At 54.5% G+C, this 23,067-nt stretch overlaps 1 protein-coding gene across 1 annotated transcript; it reads right to left on the bottom strand.

The window, feature by feature from the left end:
• Positions 1–13,497: 13,497 nt before the first annotated feature.
• LOC144954850 (glyceraldehyde-3-phosphate dehydrogenase) lies at positions 13,498–22,822 on the bottom strand (the record flags this gene model as incomplete). The annotated part of the gene is made up of 6 exons (XM_078885250.1): positions 13,498–14,501; positions 16,717–16,814; positions 18,708–18,791; positions 19,028–19,106; positions 20,505–20,656; positions 22,741–22,822. Coding segments are annotated over 6 exons (568 nt in total), but the record flags the coding sequence as incomplete, so codon positions are not given.
• Positions 22,823–23,067: the final 245 nt, after the last annotated feature.

Genomic DNA, 23,067 nt, shown 5'->3' with positions numbered 1-23,067 from the left:
TTCTTCATTCAGACTCTGTCTTCTCGACAGACCTGTCCTTCATTCAGACTCTGTCTTGTCGACAGACCTGTCCTTCATTCAGACTCTGTCTTCACGACAGACCTGTTCTTCATTCAGACTCTGTCTTGTCGACGGACCTGTCCTTCATTCAGACTCTGTCTTGTCGACAGACCTGTTCTTCATTCAGACTCTGTCTTGTCGACAGACCTGTCCTTCATTCAGACTCTGTCTTGTCGACAGACCTGTCCTTCATTCAGACTCTGTCTTGTCGACAGACCTGTCCTTCATTCAGACTCTGTCTTGTCGACAGACCTGTCCTTCATTCAGACTCTGTCTTGTCGACAGACCTGTCCTTCATTCAGACTCTGTCTTCACGACAGACCTGTCCTTCATTCAGACTCTGTCTTCACGACAGACCTGTCCTTCATTCAGACTCTGTCTTGTCGACAGACCTGTTCTTCATTCAGACTCTGTCTTCACGACAGACCTGTCCTTCATTCAGACTCTGTCTTCACGACAGACCTGTCCTTCATTCAGACTCTGTCTTCTCGACAGACCTGTCCTTCATTCAGACTCTGTCTTGTCGACAGACCTGTCCTTCATTCAGACTCTGTCTTGTCGACAGACCTGTCCTTCATTCAGACTCTGTCTTCACGACAGACCTGTCCTTCATTCAGACTCTGTCTTGTCGACAGACCTGTCCTTCATTCAGACTCTGTCTTCACGACAGACCTGTCCTTCATTCAGACTCTGTCTTGTCGACGGACCTGTCCTTCATTCAGACTCTGTCTTCTCGACAGACCTGTTCTTCATTCAGACTCTGTCTTGTCGACAGACCTGTCCTTCATTCAGACTCTGTCTTCACGACAGACCTGTCCTTCATTCAGACTCTGTCTTGTCGACAGACCTGTCCTTCATTCAGACTCTGTCTTCACGACAGACCTGTCCTTCATTCAGACTCTGTCTTCACGACAGACCTGTCCTTCATTCAGACTCTGTCTTGTCGACAGACCTGTCCTTCATTCAGACTCTGTCTTGTCGACAGACCTGTCCTTCATTCAGACTCTGTCTTGTCGACAGACCTGTTCTTCATTCAGACTCTGTCTTCACGACAGACCTGTCCTTCATTCAGACTCTGTCTTGTCGACAGACCTGTCCTTCATTCAGACTCTGTCTTGTCGACAGACCTGTCCTTCATTCAGACTCTGTCTTGTCGACAGACCTGTCCTTCATTCAGACTCTGTCTTGTCGACAGACCTGTCCTTCATTCAGACTCTGTCTTCACGACAGACCTGTCCTTCATTCAGACTCTGTCTTGTCGACAGACCTGTCCTTCATTCAGACTCTGTCTTCACGACAGACCTGTCCTTCATTCAGACTCTGTCTTCACGACAGACCTGTCCTTCACTCAGACTCTGTCTTCACGACAGACCTGTCCTTCATTCAGTCTCTGTCTTCACGACAGACCTGTCCTTCATTCAGACTCTGTCTTGTCGACAGACCTGTCCTTCATTCAGACTCTGTCTTCACGACAGACCTGTCCTTCATTCAGACTCTGTCTTGTCGACAGACCTGTCCTTCATTCAGACTCTGTCTTGTCGACAGACCTGTCCTTCATTCAGACTCTGTCTTCTCGACAGACCTGTTCTTCATTCAGACTCTGTCTTGTCGACAGACCTGTCCTTCATTCAGACTCTGTCTTGTCGACATACCTGTCCTTCATTCAGACTGTCTTATCGACAGACCTGTTCTTCATTCAGACTCTGTCTTATCGACAGACCTGTCCTTCATTCAGACTCTGTCTTATCGACAGACCTGTCCTTCATTCAGACTCTGTCTTCTCGACAGACCTGTCCTTCATTCAGACTCTGTCTTGTCGACAGACCTGTCCTTCATTCAGACTCTGTCTTCTCGACAGACCTGTCCTTCATTCAGACTCTGTCTTGTCGACAGACCTGTCCTTCATTCAGACTCTGTCTTGTCGACAGACCTGTCCTTCATTCAGACTCTGTCTTGTCGACAGACCTGTCCTTCATTCAGACTCTGTCTTGTCGACAGACCTGTTCTTCATTCAGACTCTGTCTTCACGACAGACCTGTCCTTCATTCAGACTCTGTCTTGTCGACAGACCTGTCCTTCATTCAGACTCTGTCTTGTCGACAGACCTGTCCTTCATTCAGACTCTGTCTTGTCGACAGACCTGTCCTTCATTCAGACTCTGTCTTGTCGACAGACCTGTCCTTCATTCAGACTCTGTCTTCACGACAGACCTGTCCTTCATTCAGACTCTGTCTTGTCGACAGACCTGTCCTTCATTCAGACTCTGTCTTCACGACAGACCTGTCCTTCATTCAGACTCTGTCTTGTCGACGGACCTGTCCTTCATTCAGACTCTGTCTTCACGACAGACCTGTCCTTCACTCAGACTCTGTCTTCACGACAGACCTGTCCTTCATTCAGTCTCTGTCTTCACGACAGACCTGTCCTTCATTCAGACTCTGTCTTGTCGACAGACCTGTCCTTCATTCAGACTCTGTCTTCACGACAGACCTGTCCTTCATTCAGACTCTGTCTTGTCGACAGACCTGTCCTTCATTCAGACTCTGTCTTGTCGACAGACCTGTCCTTCATTCAGACTCTGTCTTATCGACAGACCTGTCCTTCATTCAGACTCTGTCTTGTCGACAGACCTGTCCTTCATTCAGACTCTGTCTTGTCGACAGACCTGTCCTTCATTCAGACTCTGTCTTCACGACAGACCTGTCCTTCATTCAGACTCTGTCTTGTCGACAGACCTGTCCTTCATTCAGACTCTGTCTTCACGACAGACCTGTCCTTCATTCAGACTCTGTCTTGTCGACAGACCTGTCCTTCATTCAGACTCTGTCTTGTCGACAGACCTCTTCTTCATTCAGACTCTGTCTTCACGACAGACCTGTCCTTCATTCAGACTCTGTCTTGTCGACAGACCTGTCCTTCATTCAGACTCTGTCTTGTCGACAGACCTGTCCTTCATTCAGACTCTGTCTTCACGACAGACCTGTCCTTCATTCAGACTCTGTCTTCACGACAGACCTGTCCTTCATTCAGACTCTGTCTTCACGACAGACCTGTCCTTCATTCAGACTCTGTCTTGTCGACAGACCTGTCCTTCATTCAGACTCTGTCTTGTCGACAGACCTGTCCTTCATTCAGACTCTGTCTTCACGACAGACCTGTCCTTCATTCAGACTCTGTCTTGTCGACAGACCTGTCCTTCATTCAGACTCTGTCTTGTCGACAGACCTGTCCTTCATTCAGACTCTGTCTTCTCGACAGACCTGTCCTTCATTCAGACTCTGTCTTGTCGACAGACCTGTCCTTCATTCAGACTCTGTCTTCTCGACAGACCTGTCCTTCATTCAGACGCTGTCTTCTCGACAGACCTGTCCTTCATTCAGACTCTGTCTTGTCGACAGACCTGTCCTTCATTCAGACTCTGTCTTGTCGACAGACCTGTCCTTCATTCAGACTCTGTCTTGTCGACAGACCTGTCCTTCATTCAGACTCTGTCTTGTCGACAGACCTGTCAATCATTCAGACTCTGTCTTGTCGACAGACCTGTCCTTCATTCAGACTCTGTCTTCTCGACAGACCTGTTCTTCATTCAGACTCTGTCTTGTCGACAGACCTGTCCTTCATTCAGACTCTGTCTTCACGACAGACCTGTCCTTCATTCAGACTCTGTCTTGTCGACAGACCTGTCCTTCATTCAGACTCTGTCTTGTCGACAGACCTGTCCTTCATTCAGACTCTGTCTTGTCGACAGACCTGTCCTTCATTCAGACTCTGTCTACTCGACAGACCTGTCCTTCATTCAGACTCTGTCTTGTCGACAGACCTGTCCTTCATTCAGACTCTGTCTTCTCGACAGACCTGTCCTTCATTCAGACTCTGTCTTCTCGACAGACCTGTCCTTCATTCAGACTCTGTCTTCACGACAGACCTGTCCTTCATTCAGACTCTGTCTTGTCGACAGACCTGTCCTTCATTCAGACTCTGTCTTGTCGACAGACCTGTTCTTCATTCAGACTCTGTCTTGTCGACAGACCTGTCCTTCATTCAGACTCTGTCTTGTCGACAGACCTGTCCTTCATTCAGACTCTGTCTTGTCGACAGACCTGTCCTTCATTCAGACTCTGTCTTCTCGACAGACCTGTCCTTCATTCAGACTCTGTCTTCACGACAGACCTGTCCTTCATTCAGACTCTGTCTTGTCGACAGACCTGTCCTTCATTCAGACTCTGTCTTCTCGACAGACCTGTCCTTCATTCAGACTCTGTCTTCCCGACAGACCTGTCCTTCATTCAGACTCTGTCTTGTCGACAGACCTGTCCTTCATTCAGACTCTGTCTTGTCGACAGACCTGTCCTTCATTCAGACTCTGTCTTCTCGACAGACCTGTCCTTCATTCAGACGCTGTCTTCTCGACAGACCTGTCCTTCATTCAGACTCTGTCTTCACGACAGACCTGTCCTTCATTCAGACTCTGTCTTGTCGACAGACCTGTCCTTCATTCAGACTCTGTCTTCACGACAGACCTGTCCTTCATTCAGACTCTGTCTTGTCGACAGACCTGTCCTTCATTCAGACTCTGTCTTGTCGACAGACCTGTCCTTCATTCAGACTCTGTCTTGTCGACAGACCTGTCCTTCATTCAGACTCTGTCTTCACGACAGACCTGTCCTTCATTCAGACTCTGTCTTGTCGACAGACCTGTCCTTCATTCAGACTCTGTCTTCACGACAGACCTGTCCTTCATTCAGACTCTGTCTTGTCGACAGACCTGTCCTTCATTCAGACTCTGTCTTCACGACAGACCTGTCCTTCATTCAGACTCTGTCTTGTCGACAGACCTGTTCTTCATTCAGACTCTGTCTTCACGACAGACCTGTCCTTCATTCAGACTCTGTCTTCACGACAGACCTGTCCTTCATTCAGACTCTGTCTTGTCGACAGACCTGTCCTTCATTCAGACTCTGTCTTCTCGACAGACCTGTCCTTCATTCAGACTCTGTCTTGTCGACAGACCTGTTCTTCATTCAGACTCTGTCTTCTCGACAGACCTGTCCTTCATTCAGACTCTGTCTTGTCGACAGACCTGTCCTTCATTCAGACTCTGTCTTCTCGACAGACCTGTCCTTCATTCAGACTCTGTCTTGTCGACAGACCTGTCCTTCATTCAGACTCTGTCTTCACGACAGACCTGTCCTTCATTCAGACTCTGTCTTGTCGACAGACCTGTTCTTCATTCAGACTCTGTCTTGTCGACAGACCTGTCCTTCATTCAAACTCTGTCTTGTCGACAGACCTGTCCTTCATTCAGACGCTGTCTTTCCGACAGACCTGTTCTCCACCTGAGGACGGCTGCTTGAGTTGTGGCCGAAACGTCGTGAGAATTGTATTTTATTACGTTTTATTTTTATTATTTTATTATTTCCATTCTACATGATGACTTTACCGAAAGAACCAAGAAGATGAATCCCTGCAGTCACGAAAGCTTTAAATCGAAAAAAAAGATGATGTTGATGATGTAGATGATGATGTTGATGATGATGATGTTGATGATGATGTTGATGATGATGATGTTGATGATGATGTTGATGATGATGATGTTGATGATGATGATGATGTTGTTGATGTTGATGTGAATGACGCTGTCTTCACGACAGACCTGTTCTCCACCTGAGGACGGCTGCTTGCGTTGTGGCCGAAACGTCGTGAGAATTGTATTTTATAATGTTTTATTTATTTATTTGAGGGGGGGGGGGGGCAGAGCTTTGTGACGTCATATTTGAGGAGGGGGGGGCAGAACTTTGTGACGTCATATTTGAGGAGGAGGGGGGGGGGCAGAGCTTTGTGACGTCATATTTGAGGAGGGGGGGGGCAGAACTTTGTGACGTCATATTTGGGGGGGCAGAGCTTTGTGACGTCATATTTGAGGAGGGGGGGTGCAGAACTTTGTGACGTCATATTTGAGGAGAGGGGGGGCAGAGCTTTGTGACGTCATATTTGAGGAGGGGGGGGGCAGAACTTTGTGACGTCATATTTGAGGGGGGGGGGCAGAGCTTTGTGACGTCATATTTGAGGAGGAGGGGGGGCAGAGCTTTGTGACGTCATATTTGAGGAGGGGGGGGGCAGAGCTTTGTGACGTCATATTTTAGGAGGGGGGGGGCAGAGCTTTGTGACGTCATATTTGAGGAGGGGGGGGGCAGAGCTTTGTGACGTCATATTTGAGGAGGGGGGGGGCAGAGCTTTGTGACGTCATATTTGAGGAGGGGGGGGGCAGAGCTTTGTGACGTCATATTTGAGGAGGGGGGGGGCAGAGCTTTGTGACGTCATATTTTAGGAGGGGGGGGCAGAGCTTTGTGACGTCATATTTGAGGAGGGGGGGGGCAGAGCTTTGTGACGTCATATTTGAGGAGGGGGGGGCAGAGCTTTGTGACGTCATATTTGAGGAGGGGGGGGCAGAGCTTTGTGACGTCATATTTGAGGAGGGGGGGGCAGAACTTTGTGACGTCATATTTGAGGAGGGGGGGCAGAGCTTTGTGACGTCATATTTGAGGAGGGGGGGGCAGAGCTTTGTGACGTCATATTTGAGGAGGAGGGGGGGGGGCAGAACTTTGTGACGTCATATTTGAGGAGGGGGGGGCAGAGCTTTGTGACGTCATGTTTGAGGAGGGGGGGGGCAGAGCTTTGTGACGTCATATTTGAGGAGGGGGGGCAGAGCTTTGTGACGTCATATTTGAGGAGGGGGGGGGCAGAGATTTGTGACGTCATATTTGAGGAGGGGGGGGGCAGAGCTTTGTGACGTCATATTTGAGGAGGGGGGGGCAGAGCTTTGTGACGTCATATTTGAGGAGGGGGGGGGGCAGAACTTTGTGACGTCATATTTGAGGAGGGGGGGGGCAGAGCTTTGTGACGTCATATTTGAGGAGAGGGGGCAGAGCTTTGTGACGTCATATTTGAGGAGGGGGGGGGCAGAGCTTTGTGACGTCATATTTGAGGAGGGGGGGGGCAGAGCTTTGTGACGTCATATTTGAGGGGGGGGCAGAGCTTTGTGACGTCATATTTGAGGAGGGGGGGGGGCAGAGCTTTGTGACGTCATATTTGAGGAGGAGGGGGGGGGCAGAGCTTTGTGACGTCATATTTGAGGAGGGGGGGCAGAGCTTTGTGACGTCATATTTGAGGAGGAGGGGGGGGCAGAGCTTTGTGACGTCATATTTGAGGAGGGGGGGCAGAGCTTTGTGACGTCATATTTGAGGAGGAGGGGGGGGCAGAGCTTTGTGACGTCATATTTGAGGAGGGGGGAGGGGCAGAGCTTTGTGACGTCATATTTGAGGAGGAGGGGGGGGCAGAGCTTTGTGACGTCATATTTGAGGAGGGGGGGGGCAGTGCTTTGTGACGTCATATTTGAGGAGGAGGGGGGGGGCAGAGCTTTGTGACGTCATATTTGAGGAGGGGGGAGGGGCAGAGCTTTGTGACGTCATATTTGAGGAGGGGGGGGGCAGAACTTTGTGACGTCATATTTGAGGAGGGGGGGGGCAGAACTTTGTGACGTCATATTTGAGGAGGGGGGGGGCAGAGCTTTGTGACGTCATATTTGAGGAGGGGGGGGCAGAGCTTTGTGACGTCATATTTGAGGAGGGGGGGGGGGGCAGAGCTTTGTGACGTCATATTTGAGGAGGGGGGGGGCAGAGCTTTGTGACGTCATATTTGAGGAGGGGGGGGGCAGAGCTTTGTGACGTCATATTTGAGGAGGGGGGGGGCAGAGCTTTGTGACGTCATATTTGAGGAGGAGGGGGCAGAGCTTTGTGACGTCATATTTGAGGGGGGGGGCAGAGCTTTGTGACGTCATATTTGAGGAGGGGGGGGGCAGAGCTTTGTGACGTCATATTTGAGGAGGAGGGGGGGGGGGGCAGAGCTTTGTGACGTCATATTTGAGGGGGAGAGGGGGGGGGTCAGAAATCGTTCAAAATCACGTGACGTCATTTAAGGATGGCACCTTGTAATCTGCCCCGGGCCAACTGGGCCTCCCCCTAGGTCAGCTCGGCCTCAAATCGCCACTGGGAGAGACAAAGGCGGCCGGGCACGGCGGTCTGTGGAGGCTGCCCCCCCCTGGGGGGGTCGCTGGGCTCTGGCGGGCGGTGAGCAGACGCCACGTTCACTCGCTCGCTCGCTCACTCACTCATCCACTCGTTCACTCACTCACTCGCTCACTCACTCGCTCATTCACTCGTTCACTCACTCACTCGTTCACTCACTCGCTCACTCACTCGCTCGCTCACTCGCTCGCTCGCTCACTCACTCGCTCACTCACTCACTCATTCACTCACTCGCTCACTCACTCGCTCGCTCACTCGCTCATTCACTCGTTCACTCACTCACTCGTTCACTCACTCGCTCACTCACTCGCTCGCTCACTCGCTCATTCACTCGTTCACTCACTCACTCGTTCACTCACTCGCTCACTCACTCGCTCGCTCACTCGCTCATTCACTCGTTCACTCACTCACTCATTCACTCACTCGCTCACTCACTCGCTCGCTCACTCGCTCATTCACTCGTTCACTCACTCACTCGCTCACTCACTCGCTCACTCACTCGCTCGCTCACTCGCTCATTCACTCGTTCACTCACTCACTCGTTCACTCACTCGCTCACTCACTCGCTCGCTCACTCGCTCATTCACTCGTTCACTCACTCACTCGTTCACTCGCTCGTTCACTCACTCGCTCGTTCACTCGTTCACTCACTCGTTCACTCACTCGCTCACTTACTCCTTCGCTCACTCCCTCACTCACTCACTCGTTCAGTTACTCCTTCGTTCACTCACTCACTCCCTCACTCACTCACTCGTTCAGTTACTCCTTCGTTCACTCACTCACTCCCTCACTCACTCGTTCACTCACTCGTTCACTTACTCCTTCGCTCACTCCCTCACTCACTCACTCGTTCACTTACTCCTTCGCTCACTCCCTCACTCACTCACTCGTTCAGTTACTCCTTCGTTCACTCACTCCCTCACTCACTCACTCGTTCACTTACTCCTTCGCTCACTCCCTCACTCACTCACTCGTTCACTTACTCCTTCGCTCACTCCCTCACTCACTCACTCGTTCAGTTACTCCTTCGTTCACTCACTCCCTCACTCACTCACTCGTTCACTTACTCCTTTGCTCACTCCCTCACTCACTCGCTCGTTCAGTTACTCCTTCGTTCACTCACTCCCTCACTCACTCACTCGTTCAGTTACTCCTTCGTTCACTCACTCCCTCACTCACTCGCTCGTTCAGTTACTCCTTCGTTCACTCACTCCCTCACTCACTCGCTCGTTCAGTTACTCCTTCGTTCACTCACTCCCTCACTCACTCACTCGTTCACTTACTCCTTTGCTCACTCCCTCACTCACTCGCTCGTTCAGTTACTCCTTCGTTCACTCACTCCCTCACTCACTCACTCGTTCAGTTACTCCTTCGTTCACTCACTCCCTCACTCACTCGCTCGTTCAGTTACTCCTTCGTTCACTCACTCCCTCACTCACTCGCTCGTTCAGTTACTCCTTCGTTCGCTCACTCCCTCACTCACTCGCTCGTTCAGTTACTCCTTCGTTCACTCACTCCCTCACTCACTCGCTCGTTCAGTTACTCCTTCGTTCGCTCACTCCCTCACTCACTCGCTCGTTCAGTTACTCCTTCGTTCACTCACTCCCTCACTCACTCACTCGTTCAGTTACTCCTTCGTTCACTCACTCCCTCACTCACTCACTCGTTCAGTTACTCCTTCGTTCACTCACTCCCTCACTCACTCGCTCGTTCAGTTACTCCTTCGTTCGCTCACTCCCTCACTCACTCACTCGTTCAGTTACTCCTTCGTTCACTCACTCCCTCACTCACTCACTCGTTCACTTACTCCTTCACTCACTCCCTCACTCACTCACTCGTTCACTTACTCCTTCACTCACTCCCTCACTCACTCACTCGTTCAGTTACTCCTTCGCTCACTCCTTCACTCACTCGCTCGTTCAGTTACTCCTTCACTCACTCCCTCACTCACTCGCTCACTCACTCCCTCACTCACTCACTCGTTCAGTTACTCCTTCACTCACTCACTCACTCACTCGTTCACTCACTCCCTCACTCACTCACTCGTTCAGTTACTCCTTCACTCACTCCCTCACTCACTCGCTCGTTCAGTTACTCCTTCGTTCACTCACTCCCTCACTCACTCACTCGTTCAGTTACTCCTTCACTCACTCACTCACTCACTCGTTCACTCACTCCCTCACTCACTCACTCGTTCAGTTACTCCTTCACTCACTCCCTCACTCACTCACTCGTTCAGTTACTCCTTCGCTCACTCCCTCACTCACTCACTCGTTCAGTTACTCCTTCGCTCACTCCCTCACTCACTCGCTCGTTCAGTTACTCCTTCGCTCACTCCCTCACTCACTCACTCGTTCAGTTACTCCTTCGCTCACTCCCTCACTCACTCGCTCGTTCAGTTACTCCTTCGTTCACTCACTCCCTCACTCACTCACTCGTTCAGTTACTCCTTCGCTCACTCCCTCACTCACTCGCTCGTTCAGTTACTCCTTCGTTCACTCACTCCCTCACTCACTCACTCGTTCAGTTACTCCTTCGCTCACTCCCTCACTCACTCGCTCGTTCAGTTACTCCTTCGTTCACTCACTCCCTCACTCACTCACTCGTTCAGTTACTCCTTCGCTCACTCACTCCCTCACTCACTCACTCGTTCACTTACTCCTTCACTCACTCCCTCACTCACTCACTCGTTCAGTTACTCCTTCGCTCACTCCCTCACTCACTCGCTCGTTCAGTTACTCCTTCGCTCACTCCCTCACTCACTCGCTCGTTCAGTTACTCCTTCGTTCACTCACTCCCTCACTCACTCACTCGTTCAGTTACTCCTTCGCTCACTCCCTCACTCACTCGCTCGTTCAGTTACTCCTTCGTTCACTCACTCCCTCACTCACTCACTCGTTCAGTTACTCCTTCGCTCACTCCATCACTCACTCACTCGTTCAGTTACTCCTTCGCTCACTCACTCCCTCACTCACTCACTCGTTCACTTACTCCTTCACTCACTCCCTCACTCACTCACTCGTTCAGTTACTCCTTCGCTCACTCCCTCACTCACTCACTCGTTCAGTTACTCCTTCACTCACTCCCTCACTCACTCACTCGTTCAGTTACTCCTTCGCTCACTCCCTCACTCACTCGCTCGTTCAGTTACTCCTTCGTTCACTCACTCCCTCACTCACTCACTCGTTCAGTTACTCCTTCGCTCACTCCCTCACTCACTCGCTCGTTCAGTTACTCCTTCGTTCACTTACTCCTTCACTCACTCCCTCACTCACTCACTCGTTCAGTTACTCCTTCGTTCACTCACTCCCTCACTCACTCACTCGTTCAGTTACTCCTTCGCTCACTCCCTCACTCACTCACTCGTTCACTTACTCCTTCGCTCACTCCCTCACTCACTCACTCGTTCAGTTACTCCTTCGCTCACTCCCTCACTCACTCACTCGTTCAGTTACTCCTTCGCTCACTCCCTCACTCACTCACTCGTTCAGTTACTCCTTCGTTCACTCACTCCCTCACTCACTCACTCGTTCAGTTACTCCTTCGTTCACTCACTCCCTCACTCACTCACTCGTTCAGTTACTCCTTCGCTCACTCCCTCACTCACTCACTCGTTCAGTTACTCCTTCGTTCACTCACTCCCTCACTCACTCACTCGTTCAGTTACTCCTTCGCTCACTCCCTCACTCACTCGCTCGTTCACTCGCTCGTTCACTCACTCCTTCGCTCACTCCCTCACTCACTCACTCGTTCAGTTACTCCTTCGTTCACTCACTCACTCACTCACTCGCTCGTTCACTCGCTCGTTCACTCACTCCTTCGCTCACTCCCTCACTCACTCACTCGTTCAGTTACTTCCTCGTTCACTCACTTACTCATTCACTCACTCGCTCCTTCGTTCACTCCCTCACTCGCTCGCTCGTTCAGTTACTCCCTCGTTCACTCACTTACTCATTCACTCACTCGCTCGTTCACTCACTCGTTCACTTGCTCGTCCACTCACTCGCTCGTTCATTCACTCACTCACTCGTTCACTCGCTCGTTCACTCACTCCCTCACTCGCTCGTTCAGTTACTCCTTCGCTCACTCACTCGTTCATTCACTCGTTCACTCACTCCCTCACTCACTCACTCGTTCACTCGCTCGTTCACTCACTCCCTCACTCACTCGTTCACTTACTCCTTCGTTCACTCACTCGTTCATTCACTCGTTCACTCACTCCCTCACTCACTCACTCGTTCACTCGCTCGTTCACTTACTCCTTCGTTCACTCCCTCACTCACTCACTCGTTCAGTTACTTCCTCGTTCAATCACTTACTCATTCACTCACTCACTCGTTTGTTCACTCACTCGCTCGCTCACTCACTCCCTCGCTCGTTCATTCACTCGCTCGTTCATTCACTCGTTCATTCACTCGTTCACTCACTCACTCGTTCACTCGCTCGTTCACTCACTCCCTCACTCGCTCGTTCAGTTACTCCCTCGTTCACTCACTCCCTCACTCGCTCGTTCAGTTACTCCCTCGTTCACTCACTCCCTCACTCGCTCGTTCAGTTACTCCCTCGTTCACTCACTCCCTCACTCGCTCGTTCAGTTACTCCCTCGTTCACTCACTCCCTCACTCACTCGTTCACTTACTCCTTCGCTCACTCACTCGTTCATTCACTCGTTCACTCACTCCCTCACTCACTCACTCGTTCACTCGCTCGTTCACTTACTCCTTCGCTCACTCCCTCACTCATTCACTCGTTCAGTTACTCCCTCGTTCACTCACTTACTCATTCACTCACTCGCTCGTTCACTCGCTCGTTCACTTACTCCTTCGCTCACTCCCTCACTCATTCACTCGTTCAGTTACTCCCTCGTTCACTCACTTACTCATTCACTCACTCACTCGTTCACTCGCTCGTTCACTTACTCCTTCGCTCACTCCCTCACTCATTCACTCGTTCAGTTACTCCCTCGTTCACTCACTTACTCATTCACTCACTCGCTCGTTCACTCACTCGTTCACTCGTTCACTCACTCGCTCGTTCACTCGTCCACTCACTCGCTCATTCACTTACTCGTTCACTCACTCGTTCACTCACTCGTTCACTCACTCGTTCACTCGCTCGTTCACTCACTCGTTCGTTCACTTACTCGTTCACTCACTCCCTCGCTCGTTCACTCACTCCCTCGCTCGTTCATTCACTCGCTCGCTCATTCACTCCCTCGTTCATTCGCTCGTTCATTCACTCCCTCGTTCATTCACTCCCTCGTTCATTCACTCGTTCATTCACTCCCTCGCTCGTTCACTTACTCCTTTGCTCACTCGTTCACTCACTCGGCCACTGTTCGTTTTCATGTTCACCGTTTATTCATCACAGCAACCCCCACGTGGTGTCCAACAAACCACCCCCACCACCTCCTCCCCGCGTGTGGGTGAGTGTGCGAGTGTGTGGGTGAGTGTGCGAGTGTGTGGGTGAGTGTGCGAGTGTGTGGGTGAGTGTGCGAGTGTGTGGGTGAGTGTGCGAGTGTGTGGGTGAGTGTGCGAGTGTGTGGGTGAGTGTGCGAGTGTGTGGGTGAGTGTGCGAGTGTGTGGGTGAGTGTGCGAGTGTGTGGGTGAGTGTGCGAGTGGGTGAGTGTGCGAGTGTGTGGGTGAGTGTGCGAGTGTGTGGGTGAGTGTGCGAGTGTGTGGGTGAGTGTGCGAGTGTGTGGGTGAGTGTGCGAGTGTGTGGGTGAGTGTGCGAGTGTGTGGGTGAGTGTGCGAGTGGGTGAGTGGATGAGTGTATGTGTGAGTGAGTGGGTGTGTGAGTGAGTGTGTGAGTGGGTGAGTGTGTGTGTGAGTGAGTGGGTGTGTGAGTGTGTGAGTGAGTGTGTGTGAGTGAGTGGGTGAGTGTGTGTGTGAGTGAGTGGGTGAGTGTGTGTGTGAGTGGGTGTGTGAGTGTGTGAGTGAGTGGGTGTGTGAGTGTGTGTGTGGGTGAGTGTGTGTGAGTGAGTGAGTGTGCAAGTGAGTGTGTGTGCGAGTGAGTGAGTGTGTCAGTGTGCGAGTGTGTCAGTGTGTCAGTGTGCAAGTGGGTGAGTGTGTGAGCGAGTGGGTGAGTGTGTCAGTGTGCGAGTGGGTGAGTGTGTCAGTGTGTCAGTGTGCAAGTGGGTGAGTGTGTGAGCGAGTGTGCGAGTGTGCGAGTGTGTCAGTGTGCGAGTGTGCAAGCGATCGGGTGAGCGAGCGATCTGGTGAGGGGGGGGGGGGGGTGTGAGAGTTGATTTGGAGCGATGAGCCTCTGGCTGGTGGCTGTCTTCTTCACTTGTCCTTGCTCACCATGTAGAGCACGAGGTCGACCACGCGGTTGCTGTAGCCAAACTCATTGTCGTACCTGGGGGGGAGGGGAGACAAAGGCGGCCGAGGAAGGGGGGAGGAGGGGACGGGGGGAGAGACACGTGGGGTGAGATGCGGTGGTGGTGGTGATGGTGGTGATGGTGGTGGTGGTGATGGTGGTGGTGGCGGTGGTGGTGATGATGTTGAAGATGATGTCGATGATGATGTTGATGTTGATGATGGTGATGATGGTGTTGATGGTGCTGCAGGTACCAGGTGACGAGTTTGACGAAGTGGTCATTCAGGGCGATGATGTTGATGATGATGATGTTGATGGTGATGATGATGATGATGATGATGTTGATGATGGTGATGGTGATGATGGTGATGATGATGATGGTGTTGCAGGTACCAGGTGACAAGTTTGACGAAGTGGTCATTCAGGGCGATGATGTTGATGATGATGAAGATGCTGGTGATGGTGTTGATGATGGTGATGTTGATGATGTTGATGATGATGTTGATACTGATGATGATGATGAAGATGCTGGTGATGATGTTAATGGTGATGATGGCGATGATGTTGATGGTGTTGATGTTGGTAATGTTGATGGAGTTGATGTTGATGTAGGTACCAGGTGACGAGTTTGACGAAGTGGTCATTCAGGGCGATGATGTTGATGATGGTGATGATGTTGATGGTGATGATGATGTTGATGATGATGTTGATGGTGATGATGATGATGGTGATGATGACGATGTTGATGTTGCAGGTACCAGGTGACGAGTTTGACGAAGTGGTCATTCAGGGCGATGATGTTGATGATGATGATGATGTTGATGGTGTTGATGGTGATGATGATGATGATGGTGCTGCAGGTACCAGGTGACGAGTTTGACGAAGTGGTCATTCAGGGCGATGATGATGGTGATGGTGATGATGTTGATGGTGATGATGATGGTGATGATGATGATGATGTTGATGGTGATGATGATGATGTTGATGGTGATGATGGTGCTGCAGGTACCAGGTGACGAGTTTGACGAAGTGGTCATTCAGGGCGATGATGTTGATGATGGTGATGATGTTGATGTTGATGATGATGTTGATGATGATGATGATGTTGATGGTGATGATGATGATGTTGATGGTGATGATGGTGCTGCAGGTACCAGGTGACGAGTTTGACGAAGTGGTCATTCAGGGCGATGATGTTGATGATGGTGATGATGTTGATGGTGATGATGATGTTGATGATGATGATGATGTTGATGGTGATGATGATGATGGTGATGATGACGATGTTGATGTTGCAGGTACCAGGTGACGAGTTTGACGAAGTGGTCATTCAGGGCGATGATGTTGATGATGGTGATGATGTTGATGGTGATGATGATGTTGATGATGATGATGAGGTTGATGGTGATGATGATGATGGTGATGATGACGATGTTGATGTTGCAGGTACCAGGTGACGAGTTTGACGAAGTGGTCATTCAGGGCGATGATGTTGATGATGATGATGATGATGTTGATGGTGATGATGATGATGTTGATGGTGATGATGGTGGTGATGATGATGATGGTGCTGCAGGTACCAGGTGACGAGTTTGACGAAGTGGTCATTCAGGGCGATGATGTTGATGATGTTGGTGATGGTGTTGATGATGGTGATGATGGTGTTGATGGTGCTGCAGGTACCAGGTGACGAGTTTGACGAAGTGGTCATTCAGGGCGATGATGTTGATGATGGTGATGATGTTGATGGTGATGATGATGTTGATGATGATGATGATGTTGATGGTGATGATGATGATGGTGATGATGACGATGTTGATGGTGCTGCAGGTACCAGGTGACGAGTTTGACGAAGTGGTCATTCAGGGCGATGATGTTGATGATGGTGATGATGTTGATGGTGATGATGATGTTGATGATGATGATGTTGATGGTGATGATGATGATGGTGATGATGACGATGTTGATGTTGCAGGTACCAGGTGACGAGTTTGACGAAGTGGTCATTCAGGGCGATGATGTTGATGATGGTGATGATGTTGATGGTGATGATGATGTTGATGATGATGATGATGTTGATGGTGATGATGACGATGTTGATGTTGCAGGTACCAGGTGACGAGTTTGACGAAGTGGTCATTCAGGGCGATGATGTTGATGATGGTGATGATGTTGATGGTGATGATGATGTTGATGATGATGATGATGGTGATGATGATGATGGTGATGATGACGATGTTGATGTTGCAGGTACCAGGTGACGAGTTTGACGAAGTGGTCATTCAGGGCGATGCCGGCACCGGCGTCGAAGATGGATGAGCGCGTGTCGCCATTGAAGTCAGTCGACACCACCTGCATCATCACCAACATCACCAACATCACCATTAGCACCATCACCATCAACATCATCATCACACCCACCACCATCACCACCATCAGTACTAACATCACCACCATCACCAACATCAACATCACCATTAGCACCATCACCATCAACATCATCATCACACCCACCACCATCACCACCATCACCATCAGTACTAACATCACCACCATCACCAACATCAACATCACCATTAGCACCATCACCATCAACATCATCATCACACCCACCACCATCACCACCATCAACATCAGTACTAACATCACCACCATCACCAACATCAACATCACCATTAGCACCATCACCATCAACATCATCATCACACCCACCACCATCACCACCATCACCATCAGTACTAACATCACCACCATCACCAACATCAACATCACCATTAGCACCATCACCATCAACATCATCATCACACCCACCACCATCACCACCATCAACATCATCATCATCATCACACCCACCACCATCACCACCATCACCATCAACATCATCATCACACCCACCACCATCACCACCATCAACATCATCATCATCATCATCACACCCACCACCATCACCACCATCAGCATCACTATCACCATCATCACCAACATCAGCATCATCACCAACATCAACATCATCACCAACATCACCATCAGCATTAGCATCATCACCTGCACCATCACCACCATCATCACTATCAGCATCATCACCAACATCAACATCACCACCAACATCAACATCACCACCAACATCAACATCACCACCATCAGCATCACCATTAGCATTAGCATCATCACCAACATCGCCATCACCACCATCACCAACATCAACATCATCACCAACAACACCAACATCAACATCACCACCTGCACCATCAGCACCATCACCATTAGCATCATCAGCACCATCACCAACATCACCACCACCACCACCATTAGCATCATCACCACCATCACCACCACCATCACCACCACCACCACCATCACCACCACCACCACCATCACCACCACCACCACCACCATCACCACCATCACCACCACCACCACCACCACCATCACCACCACCACCATCACCACCATCACCACCACCACCATCACTACCACCATCACCACCACCACCATCACTACCACCATCACCACCACCACCATCACCACCATCACCACCACCATCACCACCATCATCACCACCATCACCACCATCATCACCACCATCACCACCATCATCACCACCACCACCACCACCACCACCATCACCACCACCACCATCACACCCACCACCACCACCACCATTACACCCACCACCACCACCATCACACCCACCACCACCATCACCACCATCATCACCACCACCACCACCATCACCACCACCACCATCACCACCATCACCACCACCACCATCACTACCACCATCACTACCACCATCACCACCACCACCACCACCATCACCACCATCATCACCACCACCACCACCACCACCACCACCACCACCATCACCACCACCACCATCACACCCACCACCACCACCACCATTACACCCACCACCACCACCATCACACCCACCACCACCATCACCACCATCATCACCACCACCACCACCATCACCACCACCACCATCACCACCATCACCACCACCACCATCACTACCACCATCACCACCACCACCACCACCATCACCACCATCATCACCACCATCACCACCATCATCACCACCACCACCACCACCATCACCACCACCACCATCACACCCACCACCACCACCACCATTACACCCACCACCACCACCATCACACCCACCACCACCATCACCACCATCATCACCACCACCATCACCACCACCACCACCATCACCACCACCACCACCACCACACCCACCTGGTCCTCCGTGTACCCCAGGATTCCCTTCATGGGGCCGTTGGCAGCTTCTTTCACCTTGGCCTTGATGGCGTCATAGGTGGCCTGCACCACGCACACACCACGTGATCTCCACCGCACACACCACGTGATCGCCACCGCACACACCACGTGATCGCCACCGCACACACCACGTGATCGCCACCGCACTATGGCTGGGTCCACCCTACCACCACCCTACCACCACCACCACCACCATCACCACCCCACCACCACCACCCCACTCCTCGTGAGCTACCCGGGCCCGCTTTGCCTGTGGCCCCACTCTATCACTCACTCACCGGCTTCTCCAGGCGCACGGTGAGGTCCACGACCGAAACGTTGGGCGTCGGCACGCGGAACGCCATCCCTGTGATCTTCCTGCAGGGAGAGGGGGGCAGGGGGAGAGGGGAGGGGCCAGGTGAGAGGGGGGAGGGGCCAGGTTGAGAGGGGGCGTGGTCAGTGGGAAAGGGGGGAGGGGCGGGAGGAGAGGGGGCGTGGTCAGGAGGAGAGGGGGGAGGGGCGGGAGGAGAGGGGGCGTGGTCAGGAGGAGAGGGGCCAGGTTGAGAGGGGCGTGGTCAGTGGGAAAGGGGGGAGGGGCAGGAGGAGAGGGGGCGTGGTCAGGAGGAGAGGGGCCAGGTTGAGAGGGGCGTGGTCAGTGGGAAAGGGGGGAGGGGCGGGAGAAGAGGGGGCGTGGTCAGGAAGAGAGGGGCCAGGTTGAGAGGGGCGTGGTCAGGAGGAGAGGGGGAGGGGCGGGAGGAGAGGGGGCGTGGTCAGGAGGGGAGGGGCCAGGTTGAGAGGGGGCGTGGTCAGTGGGAGAGGTGGAGGGGCGGGAGAAGAGGGGGCGTGGTCAGGAAGAGAGGGGCCAGGTTGAGAGGGGCGTGGTCAGTGGGAAAGGGGGGAGGGGCGGGAGGAGAGGGGGCGTGGTCAGGAGGAGAGGGGCCAGGTTGAGAGGGGGGCGTGATCAGTGGGAGGCGAGGTGGGAGGCGAGGGGGCGGGGCCATGATGAGCGGGGGCGGGGCCAGAAGGAGAGGGGGCGTGGTCAGCGGGAGAGGGGGGTGTGTCCAGGTGAGAGGGGGCGGGTCAGTTGGAGAGGGGCGTGTCCAGGGGGGAAAGGGGGCGGGGCCAGGTTGAGTGGGGGGAGGGGCGGGGGGAGATGGGTGGGATGGGCAGTGAGGTCATAGGTAGTTCACCACCCTGGCTAGCTCGGGTACGGCATGGTTTTGTGGCAATGGAAAAACGACGCTGAGAACTTGGGTACGAGAACCCTGGGTCTGGGTGGGTGGGGTTCACTGTGGCCATGTGGGTGGTTGGGGTTCACGATGGCCGTGTGGGTGGGTGGGGTTCATGATGGCCGTGTGGGTGGGTGGGGTTCACGGTGACCGTGTCACTGGGTGGGGTTCACGATGACCGTGTGGGTGGGTGGGGTTCACGGTGACCGTGTCACTGTGTGGGGTTCACGACGGCCGTGTGGGTGGGTGGGGTTCACTGTGGCCGTGTGGGTGGGTGGGGTTCACTGTGGCCGTGTGGGTGGGTGGGGTTCATGGTGGCCGTGTGGGTGGGTTGGGTTCACTGTGGCCGTGTGGGTGGGTTGGGTTCACTGTGGCCGTGTGGGTGGGTGGGGTTCACGGTGGCCGTGTGGGTGGGTGGGGTTCACGGTGACCACGTGGCTATGTGGGGTTCACGGTGACCATGTGACCGTGTGGCCGTGTGGGGGGTTCACGGTGACCATGTGACCACGTGACCGTGTGTGGGGTGTTCACGGTGACCGCCTCTCACCCGTTGAGTTCGGGGATGACTTTCCCGACGGCCTTGGCGGCCCCGGTGGAGGCGGGGATGATGTTCTGGTGAGCGCCGCGCCCGTCACGCCACAGCTTGCCCGAGGGGCCGTCCACCGTCTTCTGGGTGGCCGTGTAGGCGTGCACTGTGGTCTGTGGGGGGGGGAGGGAGATGGGGGGGATGGGGGGAGAGGGGGGAGAGAAGGGGGGAGAGAAGGGGGGAGGGAGAGGGGGGAGGGCGGGGGAGATGGGGGGAGATGGGGGGAGATGGGGGGAGATGGGGGGAAGATGGGGGGGGAGAGGGGGGAGGGGGGGGAGAGGGGGGGAGAGGGGGGGAGAGGAGGGGAAGATGGGGGGGGAGAGGGGGGAGGGGGGGGAGAGGGGGGAGGGGGGGGGAGAGGGGGGGAGAGGGGGGGGAGATGGGGGGAGAGGGGGGGAGAGGGGGGAAGATGGGGGGGAGAGGGGGGAGAGGGGGGAGAGGGGGGGAGAGGGGGGAAGATGGGGGGGAGAGGGGAGAGAGGGGAGAGAGGGGGGGAGAGGAGGGGAGAGGAGGGGAGAGGAGGGGGGGAGAGGGGGGGGGAGATGGAGGGGAGAGGGGAGAGGGGGGGAAGATGGGGGGGAGAGGGGAGAGAGGGGGGGAGAGGAGGGGAGAGGAGGGGAGAGGAGGGGGGGAGAGGGGGGGAGATGGAGGGGAGATGGGGGAGTGGGGGGGGGAGATGGGGGAGATGGGGGGGGTGGGGGGAGAGAAGGGGGGAGGGAGAGGGGGGAGGGAGAGGGGAGGGAGGGGGAGATAGGGGGGGAGATGGGGGGAAGATGGGGGGGGAGAGGGGGGAGGGGGGGGAGAGGGGGGGAGATGGGGGGAGATGGGGGGAGAGGGGGGAAGATGGGGGGGAGAGGGGAGAGAGGGGGGGAGAGGAGGGGAGAGGAGGGGGGAGAGGGGGGGGAGATGGAGGGGAGAGGGGAGAGGGGGGGGAGATGGGGGAGTGGGGGGGGGAGATGGGGGAGATGGGGGGGATGGGGGGAGAGGGGGGAGAGAAGGGGGGAGGGAGAGGGGAGGGAGGGGGAGATAGGGGGGAGATGGGGGGAAGATGGGGGGGGAGAGGGGGAGGGGGGGGAGAGGGGGGGAGAGGGGGGAGGGGGGGGGAGATGGGGGGAGAGGGGGGAAGATGGGGGAGAGAGGGGAGAGAGGGGAGAGAGGGGGGGAGAGGAGGGGAGAGGAGGGGAGAGGAGGGGGGGAGAGGGGGGGGGAGAGGGGGGGGGAGAGGGGGGGGAGATGGAGGGGAGAGGGGAGAGGGGGGGAGAGTGGGGGAGTGGGGGGGGAGATGGGGGAGATGGGGGGGATGGGGGGAGAGGGGGGAGAGAAGGGGGGAGGGAGAGGGGAGGGAGGGGGAGATAGGGGGGAGATGGGGGGGAGAGGGGGATGGGGGGGAGAGGGGGGAGGGGGAGGGGGGGAGAGGGGGGAGAGGGGGGAGAGGGGGGGAGATGGGGGGGAGATGGGGGGAGAGGGGGGAGAGATGGGGGGAGAGAGGGGAGAGAGAGGGGGAGGGAGAGGGGGGAGAGGAGGGGGAGAGGAGGGGAGAGGGAGAGGGGGGGGAGAGAGGGGGGGAGAGGGGAGGGAGGGGGAGAGGGGAGAGGGGGGGGAGATGGGGGAGTGGGGGGGGAGATGGGGGAGATGGGGGGGGGATGAGGGGGAGATGGGGGGGAGAGGGGGGAGAGAAGGGGGAGATGGGGGAGAGGGGGGGGAGGAGGGGGAGATGGGGGAGAGGAGGGGAGATGGGGGAGGGGAGAGGGGGGAGAGGAGAGGGGGGGATGGGGGAGTGGGAGAGGGGGTGGGGGAGGAGGGGGGAGGGGGGGAGATTGGGAGGAGGGGAGATGGGGGGGATGGGGGAGAGAGGGAGGGGATGGGGGGAGATTGGGGGAGAGGGGGAGATGGGGGAGGGAGGGAGAGGGGGGGGAGAGGGGAGGGGAGATGGGGGGAGATGGGGGAGAGGGGGGTGGGAGGGGGAGGAGGGGGGGAGAGGGGGGGAGAGGTGGGCGAGGGGGGGGATGGAGGAGGAGGAGATGGGGGGTGGCAGTGGGCAGGAGGGAGGAGAGGGAGGGGCAGTAGGGGGAGTGTCCGCAGCATGTGGCTGGGCGAGTGTGTGTCTGTGTGTGTGTCTGTGTGTGTGTGTGTGTGTGTGTGTCTGTGTGTGTGTCTGTGTGTGTGTGTGTCTGTGTGTGTGTGTGCTGCGTCTCACCATGAGCCCCTCCAGGATCACGAAGTTGTCGTTGATGACTTTGGCGAGCGGGGCCAGGCAGTTGGTGGTGCAAGACGCGTTGCTGTGGGTGGGGTGGGGGGTGAGTGGGGGGGTGAGTGGGGGGGTGAGTGGGGGGGTGAGTGGGGGGGTGAGTGGGGGGGGGGGTGAGTGGGGGGGTGAGTGGGGGGGTGAGTGGGGGGGGGGGTGAGTGGGGGGGTGAGTGGGGGGGTGAGTGGGGGGGGGGGTGAGTGGGGGGGTGAGTGGGGGGGGATTCAAAAATGGCATCGTCAAATAAAGGCTTAGTCAAAGGCTCCCTCCCGTAACACA

Source organism: Lampetra fluviatilis, unplaced genomic scaffold, assembly GCF_964198595.1.
Source record: "Lampetra fluviatilis unplaced genomic scaffold, kcLamFluv1.1 SCAFFOLD_1121, whole genome shotgun sequence".
NCBI classification, from domain to species: domain Eukaryota; kingdom Metazoa; phylum Chordata; class Hyperoartia; order Petromyzontiformes; family Petromyzontidae; genus Lampetra; species Lampetra fluviatilis.
Note: the sequence above shows the minus strand (reverse complement) of the source record. Positions and strands in the feature narration are given on the sequence as shown.